At 40.1% G+C, this 14274-nt stretch overlaps 1 protein-coding gene across 1 annotated transcript in view; it reads right to left on the reverse strand.

Moving 5' to 3' along the window:
- LOC147707023 (adhesion G protein-coupled receptor F5-like) overlaps positions 1-14274 on the reverse strand; it is a 948772-nt gene that overhangs the window by 457318 nt on the left and 477180 nt on the right. The window contains exon 11 of the mRNA XM_086926247.1: positions 6434-6631. Within this exon, the coding sequence (XP_086782373.1) occupies positions 6434-6631 (198 nt within the window). The remainder of the gene's footprint in view (positions 1-6433; positions 6632-14274) is intronic.

The raw sequence follows: 14274 nt of genomic DNA on the forward strand, positions 1-14274 counted from the left end.
ATTGCCTCTCTGCTGTTCTTCTACCCATATCAGACTGTATAAAATAGGTAGACTCCTCATACATCAATGACCGTTCTTTTAATGCTTGCGCTAAAACTAACTCCTTAATTGAGACAGCAGACCAGTATCTTCCTCTGATTTTTCCTATCCTCCTCCCTGGCTGCAACCAATAGGGGTCTCTGTGCACTCTCTGGAGCTCTTTCCCCCAGTCAATATATGTTCTATCTTGAAATAATTCACCCAATAACTTGCAGACGAAACCTTTTATATCTGCCCCCTCTGCATTTTCATTAATTCCAAGAAGGCGGATATTGTTTCACCTAGCTTGCAGTTCCAGTCTTTCTATATCCTGCTGTAATGTTTTGTTTCTGAGTTTAAGTCTCTCAATCTCCCTGAGATTAGAAGCAGAGGTCTCACCCAGGACCTATCCCCTCCTCTTCCAATTTCTCTGTACGCATAGTTAGAACATCAATCTTTTGCTCCAAGATCTCCCCTCTATCTTTGATATCCTTTTGGTTATTTTCAGAGGTCTCAAATTTATCAAGAATCTCTTGCCTTAGACTTCATGTGAGCTTCACCACGATTATACCATGTACTCACTCATACATCCACAATACAATGTCTCTGTTGTTGCTGGTTGTTTACCATATTTAAAGTTTCTTAAAAAACAAAGAAAATATTTTGTTAGTTATCATGGTCAGATTGTCCTCCTCCAGAGTAGCACATCATTCACGCCATACAGTGTCATTCCGCAATGGGTTTTTATCAGTGTTGTGAAATAGTGATCATTTTTTACACCCAAACATGCATAAGAAAAATCAAAGGTATACCCACTTCGGTCTCTGTATCATCATCCAACCCATCTCAAATTATGTTTACATGCTCCGGTAGTCCTTTTTCTGCCCCTTCTGTACCAATACCAGTGCTAGAAGAGTGAGAGTTGAGAGGATCTAAGGCTCCTAATAATGCCTAATTTCGTAAGGGCTTCTAATTTGCCCCATGAGATGTTAAGGGCAGGCCAGTAGGTATGTCACACGCTGAAAAATATACAATCCTCATATGTCAGAAGTAGAGCAGAATACTTGCGTCAAGTTTGTCAAAATGTCCACCCACACTCACTAATGACACATGTCCTACTCACGTTGTCAAGGATCCAGCATGGCGGTCAACATATATGGATTCCCGCACTCACAAAAGTTGTAGTATGCGGGCTGGGTGCTGTCTTTTGTTCCTATCTGGCGCTAACATGCATCGTGGATGTCAATAAAAGGCCATCTTGTCATTAGGGGTCTCAACCAGTAGGGTGGAGAAGGCACCATTTTTTTTAGCCATTTCACATAATTGTTCTTTAGCCAAACCCACAATTGTAGGTATCCAGTTTCCCCGAAGAGAGCTATGGTCACGTATTTGCTCACTATGGGCGTCAACCAAAAAGATTGAAAAATAATGAAAAAGGACCCATCTCTTTTGTTGCTTCACCTTTTTACTCTCCTTTAATAGTTATCAATAGTGGATTCTTAGTCTTTTCAAAGTAGACCATGACTCTTGGTAGTGGTTATCAAACCCCAATGTAGATAGTAAGTGGACAAAGAACTGGAGATTATGGAGGAGAAATTTAGAGCTCTTTTTTTACTTTCATGTATCTAGTGTAATATATTTTCATTAACTCACAAGGTTTTCCTGAGGTATCATGGGATTAGTTGAAGAATATACCAAAGCAGTTTTAGGATTTAAAAGAGTGAGAGAAAGACAAGGGGTTTCACCATATTATTAAGATCCAAATTAGTAAAGTTGTTGTACTGGAAGACCGTTTGCTTGGAAATGGGCACTTTTTACCTAATTTTTGTAAACTTGAGGTCGGCATTCGATCTGGTGCCGCGGGAAAAACTATGGTCAGTTCTTGGTGAGATGGGGGTCCGGGTGTATTTAGTCCAACTTCTTAAGCAACTCCATGAAGATAATCATGCACAGATAAGATATGGTAGGGATGGAAAACTCACTGCTCCCATACCTATTAAATGTGGCGTATGCCAGGGTTGCGTGCTTGCGCCTATGTTATTTAGCCTTCATGTTAACAGGTTGATTAATGCCCTGCTAACAGTAAAAGACCTAGATGGCCCTAAGTTAGCCTCCCGCAGAATTTCACGATGATGTTTGCCGATGACACTCTTCTGGTATCTAAAACACCCATGGGGATTTAAAGGGTTTTAGACAAATTTGAGGAAAGAGGTTTAGAAATAAACCTACAGAAAACCAAATTTATGGCGTTCAATAGTCCAAAAAGTACACGCCCAAACCCTTCACTAAATGGTAAATCCCTGGAAAGAGTTACATCTTTTATTTGCTTAGGCATTACCATTACTGGAAACATGGACTGGGGGGCTCACATTACTAAGTCAACATTAAAATTAGCGCAATCGACAGGTGGCATCATGAAGGTTTTCAGTAGGTCTAGCAAGAGAGCCGTCAGCCCGGCATTAGAAATCTACAAGGCCCAGGCTCGAGCTGGCACATTATATGGCGCCGAGTTATGGGGCCATTCCAAACTTGAGACCCTATCAAAGGTGGAAAATCAATATCTCAGACAGTTGTTCAGACTACCACTGGGCACTCCATTAATTCCGTTGTGATTAGATACAGGATTAGTGGCGATTGCAGAAGTGTCGAGCCTCCAACCCTTAATGTATTGGCGTCGTCTGTGGACCACTCCTGAACTTTTATCGTATAGGGAGGAATTATTTGAAGTCATGTTGTTACAGGGTGCTGCAAAACTTCCTTGGTTTGCCCATATTAAACTTTTATTACCTAATATGGGCTTGGGCGATTGTTGGACCGAACCTGCCCGTGCCTGTCTTGAAATGTCAAGGAAACAAATGAAGGTCCATTATGAAGAGTTTAGAATGGCCCATCTTCATTCTTGTCCCAAAACAGGCAAACTAACTTTTTTAGAAATAAAAGATAATTTTTGCTTTGAGGCAGTACTAGATGTGTATTAAACCAATGGAGGCAAGAAAGCTTTTTTTACAATTCAGGTTTGGGGTTCTTCCGTTCCGCTGTTTTACAGCAAAGTGGAGTATTCAGCAACTGGTACATTGCCCTGCATGTGACTCCCCAGAAGAATCAGTGTTACATGTTTTTTTTAGTTGTCCTGGTTACCATAAAGCAAGGAAACGTTGGTTGGTCCAGATTTGTAGGAATATTGGCAGTAGGCACTGCCTTGAGGTGTTTCGGATATTGAAGTTTGACCTCAGCATTCCGATTGTCTTTTCAGTCGCCGGATTTCTGTTTTCTATGTGGCATACTAGAAGGGTTTTATTGAAATCATCCAAGTAGGTGTAGGATCTGTTATAGGGATTTAATGTTATTTCTGTAATATAGTATATTTGCTGCCCATGATTAAGTCCATTGTTTCTGATCCATGGACCTGTCTCTATTTATGAATTTCTCTTTTAGTTAAATTATTTATTTATTCATTGCACTATGCACTTTCCGAAATTATTATGTATTTACCGCCTAGCAATATCACCTAAAAATCATATCCTTTTACAAAGTATGAAGGTAGCCAATTTATAAATTTATTTGTATTGTGTTTTTTATAACGTTCCAAACTGATATTTGTATGCCCTTGTGTATTTTAACATATGATTTTAGGAGCTGTACTTTTAAAGTCATACTGACCGAAATAAAGTTTTTGAAACTGAACTGAAATTAGTAAAGTCTATTTTTATGTAAATATATGCCTTTTGTGTGGAATATCATCCTTCGCTGCAAATGCTGTATGACATATAACCCATGGATCAAAGGAGAGGCAAGAAGCTATAGTGTATCCTGGTATGTCTACGGAAGTCATTGCTATGTTTTGCATAATCCTCAGTATCCCAGAGGCTTTAATATGAAGCTAACCAAGTGAAGATCATTATATAGACTAACTGTATTGGTAGACAGCCTTTAGATCCATCTTTCTTCTGTTTCTAAAAGGATTATGGATCCTGATAGAATGGTGTTGGTCATTGACACCTGTTCTATGATTGACCACTTAAAATCACCAATGGTGTAGCCCTTTTTTTATTGTAATGGCTGGCCACCTTTTGCTTGCTTTTCTACATATAACATTGCTTTTATGGTTCTCAATCCTCAACTTGATTTTCTTACATGTTACCCAAACATAATGTATCCAGAATAGACAGGTAATCATATAGATGGCATGCGTGGAATTGCAATTTGTTTATTGAAACTGTACCCACTCTTTGGCTAGCCCCTTGTCCAAAGATTTTGAAGTCTGTATATGGAGGCAAATAACACAGTTGACACATGGGTAATGCCCAGTGTCTGCTGGTAAACATCATGATGTTGTGATGCTAATCCTATTTTCTTTTTTTCACCCCCTTGTATGTACCAGGACATGTCTTATGTTCCTCGCCTGTTTGTGAGCAAACAAGGGTGTTTAAAACTGTAAGCATCCTGTGTTCAGAATCCGCCAGTGCTTGTTTATATACTTAGATGTGGTTCAACAGAAGGGGTATGTGATCACCCAAACCAGTTGTCGATTAGCTTTCTTGCCTATGGCACACTATTGTCCATTACTGGAAATTAACATCTCAGTGCATCTTTCTACACATTCTGAACATCAGCATGTTTTAATATGACTTACATTGAACAGATTTTCCTATATTTTTCAACTCACTAATTTTAGGTGAGTTTAATTTCACACTACAAATTCCACCTTTAACCCTAATACTGTCTATTTAATTTGACGTCACAATGGCCATATAAAAGGACTTTGCTGTAAGCCCTATTCTCCTCTATTTGGACCAAAAGCACATACCCTTATGATAAACAGCTTATATACATGCTTTAAACATATTGGTATATATGTAATACCTACAAATGTATTTGCATTTGTCACACAGCATACACACATTTACTCTACAGCTCAGAGTATGAGTTTATTTTAAATTGGAAAAGAACATCAGCTGACTTCTTGTTTTTCATGAGTGGAAATGTATGAATTGTTGAAATTCACGCAAGTTTTTAAGAGTTAACTTGGATACTTTAAACAGTGGCTCTTTTTCAGGAGCCAATTCTGGAAGAGAAATATTATGTCACATGGAAAAACTACTCCACTTTATCGTCCCCAATTCCTGATTGGATTCTAATCCCATTACCACTTTGGAAAGAGATTACTTCTACCTAAGGCAGGTGTAAATCCAGCAGTGGTTCCTCCATTATGGCGGGTGCAGCTTCGTCCCCCTGCCAGCAGATGCAAAATTTTAAAAATAAAATGATAATAAAACAGGTTTATTATCATTTTATTTTTCTTCACAGGGTGAGTTTTGGGGGGCGGGCCATCATGAAGACATGCATGAAGCAGGATGGGTGGGTAGTGCTGCAAGTGCGCATGTTGATTTGCCCAGCCCTCTTAGACTGGGCAAACTGGCATTGCACACTGAGATGTCTCCAACCTGTGCTGCATTGCCGGGTTGAAGACAGCAGGCAGAGGCTCCCATGCTCCGTGGGAGCCCAAATCCAGCCCCCTCAGGACAATCGCAAGGCTTCTCTCATGCTGCCAGCAGCATGGGAGCGGTGTCTGGATTGGTTTTAGGGATGTCTGGGAGCCTCAGCCTGTGCTGCAGTGAAGCCAGAAGAGCGACATTATGGCTGGTGGGAGGTAAGTTATTTTTGTGTGTGTTGCTATTGTCGCCTCCCCGTGCTGACTTACTACTTTTTCCTGACACCAGCCACTTCTGAGTAAACCTCTGGCAATTTCTGGCCATTTCCATATAGTGAACAGGCCAGAAAATAGTTACATTTGTTGGGGGTTCCAAAATGCCTGGGTAAGTATTTCCTTAGGCACCAAATTACTCCCTTGTGGTGTAATATGGGCATGAGTCACTGATTACATTAGTGCAAGTTTGTGAATAGGCTTCACTCAAGTTATTTGACATGTGTATCGAATCTCTGCATACAAATGACTTTATGAATCAGTGAATCGGTGTGCAATGCCTAGGTCGGGAGGGACTGCCGATCAAACATCTTTAACTGTTATCCTAGGATATTCAGGTTTGGGGAATCCGCAACAAGTGTTTCTGTTTTTTTTAAAATCAGTTTAATCGCCTCATGCAAACCTCTCTCATAGATCTTATTGTAGAATTACTTCTTGCTGGCTGTGGCCCTTTGTCTTCACCTAGTACTTCTGGTTTGGAGTAGTAAGGTGCAACATTCTGAGCTCGGTGTCTTCGTACATACCTCATGCACAGTGAGGAGAATTCTACGTTACATTTTTTCTATATTGTGAGCCTGTTAAATTACATCAAAAGTGGATAAATATATTTTTTTATGTGGATGCAAGCAAGCTTTTGAAGCCCATACTGAAACATGATTACGATCAGTCATCACAAAAATGCAGATCACAATTGTAACTGTTTCTACTCACCTTCCCAATACTGGAGCACATTTGGCATAGACAGAGTTGCATTCTTGTTTAGGAGATAAGCCTGGAGGTCAGGCGAACTTCCATCCTTCCTCACCATTTGCCATGTCATGCTTTCATAAAATGGTTCATCGCTACTACACACAAGGGTCAAATTGTCATATTGGGATACATTTGTGACACCTCTTACTTCTACAGTAGCTGCAAAAAAATATATATAAGTATGCATCAAATATAATTCAAATCAGTCCAATTCATGTCATGGTGCAAGAGTTAATGTAAAAACTAAGTAGGTAATTGATATTCTGTTTTTTTATATGAAAACAAAATGGGAGTTCAATAGTCATAAAAACTACTAAACCCCTAAATATGCTACGTATGCAAGAGTAGGGCCCAATTTAAAACACAATATCTTGCATGTAAATTAAGCTTGGAAAGAAAGCACATGCTTATTTTTTTTAATTATGGGCCCTATTGCAAGTGTATTCATACACTGGTGTAAAACACAAGTCAAGCGGGCTTCCTGAATCAGCCCCGCGCGAATTCCCAGAGTGGTAGCCAACCAGTGTAAGTACAAACTTAATGTGAAAACAAAATACATCTTGAAATGATATTCTTCACGAATATGTATCCAATAACTTCTTTTATTCTTCAATATATGTTGTCACTGCAATACAGCCAAACAGCGGTTTGGCTGTATTTCAATGATAATATATATTGAAGAATACACATGTGTAAATTTACTAATGTCTATATTTCCAACTGAGCATCGGGGTAAGCCTCTACTTTTCGGCTATCAATCATGTCATCGTATACATTTATAGCTTGGTGTAGGCTTACATGTCTCCACCAGGGGTTTAGCCTGCTAGAACAGAATTTGCGAATGAAGAAGTTGCTAATAGTAACTTTTTTCACGTCGGTGGAGTTCTCCATATGGGCAAGTACAGTGAAAATTATTAAACGTTTACTAACCTTGGGAAAAAATAACACAAGTTTTTTAATGTATATTATAAACGTAAGTTAATTTAAAAAGTATTTGAAACCTATTATTAATAAGATAGAAAGATATGGCACATAAACTGGAAAAATTAAATGTGTATTGTAAGAAACTATGGGGCATAATATCAAGCCTGGGCGATGAAAATAATCGCCGCTTTATCGGCAGGAAACTGCCGCTAAAGTGGCGATAATGGGCTTGATGATATGCTCTATAGAATTCCAATCGAAGCTCAAGTTAGATGTCGTTCACATCTAACATGAGCTTCGATTTGAATTCCATAGTTCATATTATCAAGCCCATTATCGCCACTTTAGCGGCAGTTTCCTGCCGATAAAGTGGTGATAATTGTATCGCCCAAGCTTGATAATATGGCCCTGGGTTATTGATTGAGGGGTGTGAAAACCCTGCTCAAGCAACACCCACAATCCTTGTCAGGGTGAACCACAAAAATCACTCAATTAACTGTGCTTAACCCTCTGGTAGCTTGGCACCAAAGTAGTCAGGATTAACTTAAAGGTACTGTTAAACTCCTTGGGCCTGGCCGGAATTTTGCTGCGATGCAGCAGAATACCATGTGTGCGCAGATCGGACAGCCCCCTGCCGTCCGACACACATGAGCACCGCAGTGCCTGGCCGTCCGACGCATGCAAGAGGTTAAATAAAGAATGCATGCAATACCCAAAACAGTAACAAAGTGAAAACACAACACAAGAAAAGTCCCAAACCCGTTCAGTGGAGTAAATCAGCAGGCTATGTCGTCATCATTGGGGAGCCGCTAGATGAAGCCTTGGCGAAGTTGTTCATGACGGGAAAAAGCTCAAAGTGGGAAAAGATGGATGTCAAGGCCGAGAACATTGTCATTAGGGAGCCTGCAGTGAGCGAGACCGTTTAAGGTTTTTTCTTTCGGACTTAGACAACTTTGTGGAAGTGGAAATCATGCAGCAGAATGAATCCGCAAGCTGTAGTAGGAGAAGCCTATACGAGGATGGGTCGATCGCTGAGAGGTCCCACTAAATAGGATTTGCTGCTGCAGAGAAGAGTGTAGCAGGAGCTACGTGAAGTGAGGCTGACCGGCAATGCATGTTGTGTGGGTCCGCTAGCAAGCAGGTCCTGGTCTTCTGTCAGTTCTTCTGGTACTTTTAGGTGAAACTCTTTCTAAGTTCCAAGTTTTAGGGTTAGGCAGGAGCAGCTCCTATAACACCACTTCCATTTTTATTTTTTTTATTTTTTATTTGAGCAAGTTCAAAAAAATATATAACGTACAATTTGTCGATAGAAGACGTATAAATACTTAAGAGTTATACATTGCAACCGTCATTACATTCAAAAATCAAATTTCGAATTTATATTCATAGTTTAAGTCTTGGTTAATCAAATAGAAAGAAGATGGTGGAGAAAAAAAAAGAGAAGTAGCATAAATAAGAATAATTATCAAATTCATATATCAAGTTGTTTTAGCAGCTTATAGATTTCTTTAATACTCATACCAGGCTGAGACAGGAGCCCATATCTGAGCCCCAACAGTTCTAGATTTTTTCCCTCTGGTTTTGTAGATGGAAGTCTCCTGATGATATGTACCCAAAAATCTACTTAGCCACGTTTGAAAAGTAGGAGCATCTGGCTCTTTCCAACGAGTTGTTCAAATAATTCGAAGTACTGCTGTACCGAGAAATACTGATGTTGCTTCTTGCTTACTGTATCCAAGGGTGTCATCATAGCCCAGAACATATAGTGTTAACGATGATCTTAACTCATGCGCAAAAATTTCTGCCCAAAAGTCAGAGATCTTTCTTTTAATTGCTTCTAACTTAGAGCAGTCAGCCAACATATGGATAAGATTAGCTGGGCCAAGAGCACATCTTGGACATTGATCATTTGGCCTTTTACCCCAGGTAAACAATTTTGCAGGGGTATAATAAAGATCATAAATTGTTTTATAAGTTTGGGCCTTTAGGTTAGGTGCTAAAAACAATTTAGAAGATAACATCAAAGACATGTCAACATCGGTATTTGGGTTATCTAATTTTATAGCTCAACTACTTTCAACATGTTCTAAGTCGTCAGGGTGGTTATTCATCAATAATTCGTAGATGTTTCTTATCCTGGTAGAACGCTTAGCTATTAATTCTAAAAAGGGAATGTCTTTTATTTCTATTCTAGGTACAAGTTGTCTAATGATCATACAGACTTGAATATATTTTTAATAATCAGTACGGGGGATTGTGAATTTTTCCCGTAATTCTTCAAAGGATGGTATAGATTCTTGCCCAAGGAGAAAATCCCCCACTTTCACGATCCCAAGCTCTCCCATTTCCTAGAAATGTTGTCATTTAGTTGAATTGGTAAGATTGAGCTGTACCAGAGAGGAGTGTATTTAGTGTATTTTGGTATTTTCAGATGTTTGGTTGTGTATTTCCAGATTTTCCATGCATCGATAAGGATCTTAAATTTAGTCTTTTTGAAATATGAGGGTTCATTTTGCCTTAGCAGCAGTCCTATGGCTGTGTCCCCTAATAGTAGTTCATATATGGAAGGTATAGTATTATCTGGTATGGTGCATGGAATTGAATTAGTTTCAAAAAGGGGGGACATTTGTTGGAGGAGAGTTGCCCATAAGTAAAATGTCAAATTTGGTAGAGCCAGCCCTACTCTATGCTGCGGTAGAGTTAGCTTTGGCAAGGCTCTCCTTACTTTACCATAGCTCCACATGAATTTTGACATGCAAGAATCAAGAATACTAATAATACCATCCTCAGCCAAGAATGGAATTGCTCGGAAAAAGTATAATATTTTCGGGAAAATGCTCATTTTAAGATAGTTGCCCCTGCCGATAATTGACAGGTGAAGATTGTTAACTCTGTTAAGTTCTTTTTTGATTTTTTTAATAAGTGGATTGTAATTGAGTTGGTTGATTTCGTTTACTTTAGGAGAGATGGATACACCTAAGTATACCGCACTATTAACTCTATAGGTACTTTCAAAGATTGTGTTTTCGGTACATATGACCATTGTCTTGTCTCTATTTAGGGAATAGCCTGAATAGGAGCCAAAGGAACGGGTAATTAATTCAATCTCCTGGATTGCCTCTGTGGGGTTAGGTGTTAATACCGCCACGTCATCGGCATTTGCCAAAAGTTTGGTATAGAAACTACCAACCTTCACAGGCTCAATTAAAGGGGAATTGAGTAGCTTTAAAATAAGTGGGTTGATATAAAGAGCGAACAGGATAGGGGAGCACGGGCATCCCTGCCTCGTGCACCTTTGAATGTTAATAACCTCCGTTTCGCTGCCCCCTACAGTAAGCTTAGCCTTCGGATCAACATATAATGCTTTGATAGATTTTACAAAAGCCGGTCCAAAGTTGTTTATTTGTAGTACTTCCCATAGGAACAACCACAAGACTGGGTCAAAGGCCTTCTCGGCGTCCAGCAGGATCATCGACATCTGGCCCCCCGATACTCCCATGATGTCAAAAAGGGAGATGGCTCTACGGATGTGGTCGGTAGTGCCCTTACCGGGAATAAAGCCATGCTGCCACGGGGATACCTGATGTTCAATGACCCCGCTGAGCCGGTTGGCAAGGATCTTGGCATAAAGTTTTGAATCTGAATTAATAAGTGAGATGGGTCGATATGAAGAAGGTAGCTCCGGGGGTTTGCCTTTTTTAGGGAAAATGGCGAAATTTGTATGTTTCCATGATTCGGGCGGTTTACCATGCCATTGCACGCCTAGAAATAAATCTAGTAAGTAAGGTAAAATCTGCTTTCCAAGTGCTTTATAAAGATCAAGAGGGATTTTATCTGGACCTGCGGCCTTTCCACTAGCAAGTTCTAGTAAAGCTAACTCCAACTCAGTAATTGAGATCTCTTTATCCAGGTCGTCCCTAGTAACATCATCGATAGTCTTACCTAAATTTGACTCCAATAGCCAGTTGTTTAGAAAAAATGTTGTGTCGGATAGTGATGATTGGTCTTCATTTTGATATAGCTTCTGATAATAACTTTGGAAAGCCCCTGCAATACCTACTGAGGACGTGTGTTTGTGCCCCTCATATTCAATAGATTGCACAGCATTACGTGCCTGTTTCTGGCGTGTTCGAAGAGCAAGATGTGTACCCACATTTTCCCCATTTTCATATACTTTGTTCCGATTCGCCTGATAAATTTCAGCTGCTTTTTGGGTCAGAGCATTATTTATTTCTGCTTTCAGTACTAAGATCTTAGATAGAGTATTCTGACATTCTATTCCGAGATGGATCTGAATAGAATGCTGTAGCTCTAGGTTTATAAGATCTGAGTATAGTTGTTCGTTCAGTTTATCTTGATCTTTCTTCCCTTTGGCTACAAAAGCAATGGTCTCCCCCCTTAGGGCAGCCTTGAAGCAGTCCCAAACCACTATTCTAGGGGCACTGTACTGATTAAAGTCGAAGAATTCTTGTGACCAGTGCTTTATGTATGTTATGTACTCTTTGTTCACTAGAAGCTTACGATCGAATGACCATTGGGAGTGTGGCCTAATGTAGTTGGAGATATCAAGAGTGATTATGAGGGCGTTATGATCTGATATAGTTTTAGGGGATTTAATCATTATAGAATTAGAGGCAATATCTGTGGTTGACATTATATAGTCAATCCGGACGTACTTGTTATGTGGGTAAGAGAAGTATGTATAGCCAGGATCTTTATTATTTTTCAGGGTCCAGATGTCAATTAAATTATGGCTATCCATGAGTTGCCTTATAGCCCTGTAAATGTTAGGTTTGCGTCCGTTATAAGCCAGCTGTGTTTGTCGATTCTGTGTGTGCCCCAATGTTATATTGAAATCTCCCCAGATAACCAACGATCCTGTCCAAGAGGCTAGCTCAAGTTCTAGACCGTAGAATATCTGGGGATCATCCAGGTTCGAACCGTAGACCGAACATATAATGATGCCAAGGTTAAGCTGTACTATGACCCACCTACCGTTAGGGTCCGCCAGTTTTCTACTAGGTTTACCAAACCAGTTTTTGCTAAAATAGCAACACCCCGTGTCTTAGATGTTTGTGTTGTTAAGTCGAGAATGTTATACCCCGAGATTCTTAAGAGTTCTTTATCCCCCACTGGGATATGGGTCTCCTGTAGGCAGAGGATGTTGTAGTAACCTTGGCGAATAATTTGATGTAATTGTGCCCTCTTCCCCCTATCATTAAGACCCGCCACATTCCAACAACAAAGCTTTAATTTCCCCATGATAAATATTGAGTAGTCAGACCGATCATAATACTACATAGCGAAGCATGAGTAAATAGGTATACACATACTATTAGTTTTCCCTCTGCATTACATTACGTTGAACCACCTTTACTACTTTATCTGTTAATCCATTAAACATCTTAGTTGTACATTTTATCTTGCTCTTTTTATATTTTTGCCTACCCACCCCCTCCCTCCCACATGGGGACTTCCACCCATATGACCCACCCCCCTTACACCCTCAAATGATAGAGCAATAAGACTCTGAGAGTCTGTGGTGATGGATTAGTGCTACCTGACCAGTACCCAGTGACCATAAGAAGATTAAAAAAAAATCAAAGATAAGACGAAGAAGAGCGAGACCTGAGCCGTCCCACGAATTATAAATAGGGAGACAGAGTAGAAAAAAGAGAGAAAAAAAATAGCAGGAAAGAGATTACACCAACTTATCATATCATTAGAATCCTATATTATAGCCAGAATAAGTCTTCCAAGCACCTATCGCAGCAAACCTTGCCAATCGTTACCAATAAGGAAGCGAGAGAAGAAAATAGAAAATACAAAGGAGAGACCAAATCTGTAAAGAATAAATAGGGCATAGTTATAAATGGAGGTATCCATGCAGGTGATTGTATAGCAAATATGACAAAAATTCCTCCAAAGTCCTCGCTTCCCTTAATAACAGCAAAGTTAATTCAAACTATCTAGATATTCCTTTGCCTTTATCTCAGAGGTAAAAACTCTTGTTTGACCTCCAAATATAATTTTCAATTTAGCAGGATTGTTTAGATATGCTTGCGCCTTTTTCTCCAAAAACGGCTTAATCAGCTGCCGGAGGCATCATCTTCTTTCCACTGTTACGTCGCAAAAGTCTGGTCGGACAAAGTAGGAGATGGACTCTCTGCTACGACGTGCTTCAGGTCTAACTTTGTTGTAGATGGCTTGCCGCAGTAAAAAAATTCCAAAATAGACTAAAATCGCACGAGGATAACCCCCGATTTCACGGGATTTTTTAGTGATAATGGGACTTCAAGACTCCAGTCCCAGCTGGAAATTTCAGGTAAAATACCAAGTGTGTGCAGATCGGACAGCCCCCTGCCGTCCGACACACATGAGCACCGCAGTGCCTGGCCGTCCGACGCATGCAAGAGGTTAAATAATGAATGCATGCAATACCCAAAACAGTAACAAAGTGAAAACACAACACAAGAAAAGTCCCAAACCCGTTCAGTGGAGTAAATCAGCAGGCTATGTTGTCATCATTGGAGAGCCGCTAGATGAAGCCTTGGCGAAGTTGTTCATGACGGGAAAAAGCTCAAAGTGGGAAAAGATGGATGTTAAGGCCGAGAACGTCGTCATTAGGGAGCCTGCAGTGAGCGAGACCGTTGAAGGTTTTTTCTTTCGGACTTAGACAACTTTGTGGAAGTGGAAATCCTGCAGCAGAATGAATCCGCAAGCTATAGTAGGAGAAGCCTATACGAGGATGGGTCCGATCGCTGAGAGGTCCCACTAAATAGGATTTGCTGCTGCAGAGAAGAGTTTAGCAGGAGCTACGCGAAGTGAGGCTGACCGGCAATGCATGTTGTGTGGGTCCGCTAGCAAGCAGGTCCTGG

Source organism: Lissotriton vulgaris, chromosome 6, assembly GCF_964263255.1.
Source record: "Lissotriton vulgaris chromosome 6, aLisVul1.2, whole genome shotgun sequence".
NCBI classification, from domain to species: Eukaryota; Metazoa; Chordata; class Amphibia; order Caudata; family Salamandridae; genus Lissotriton; species Lissotriton vulgaris.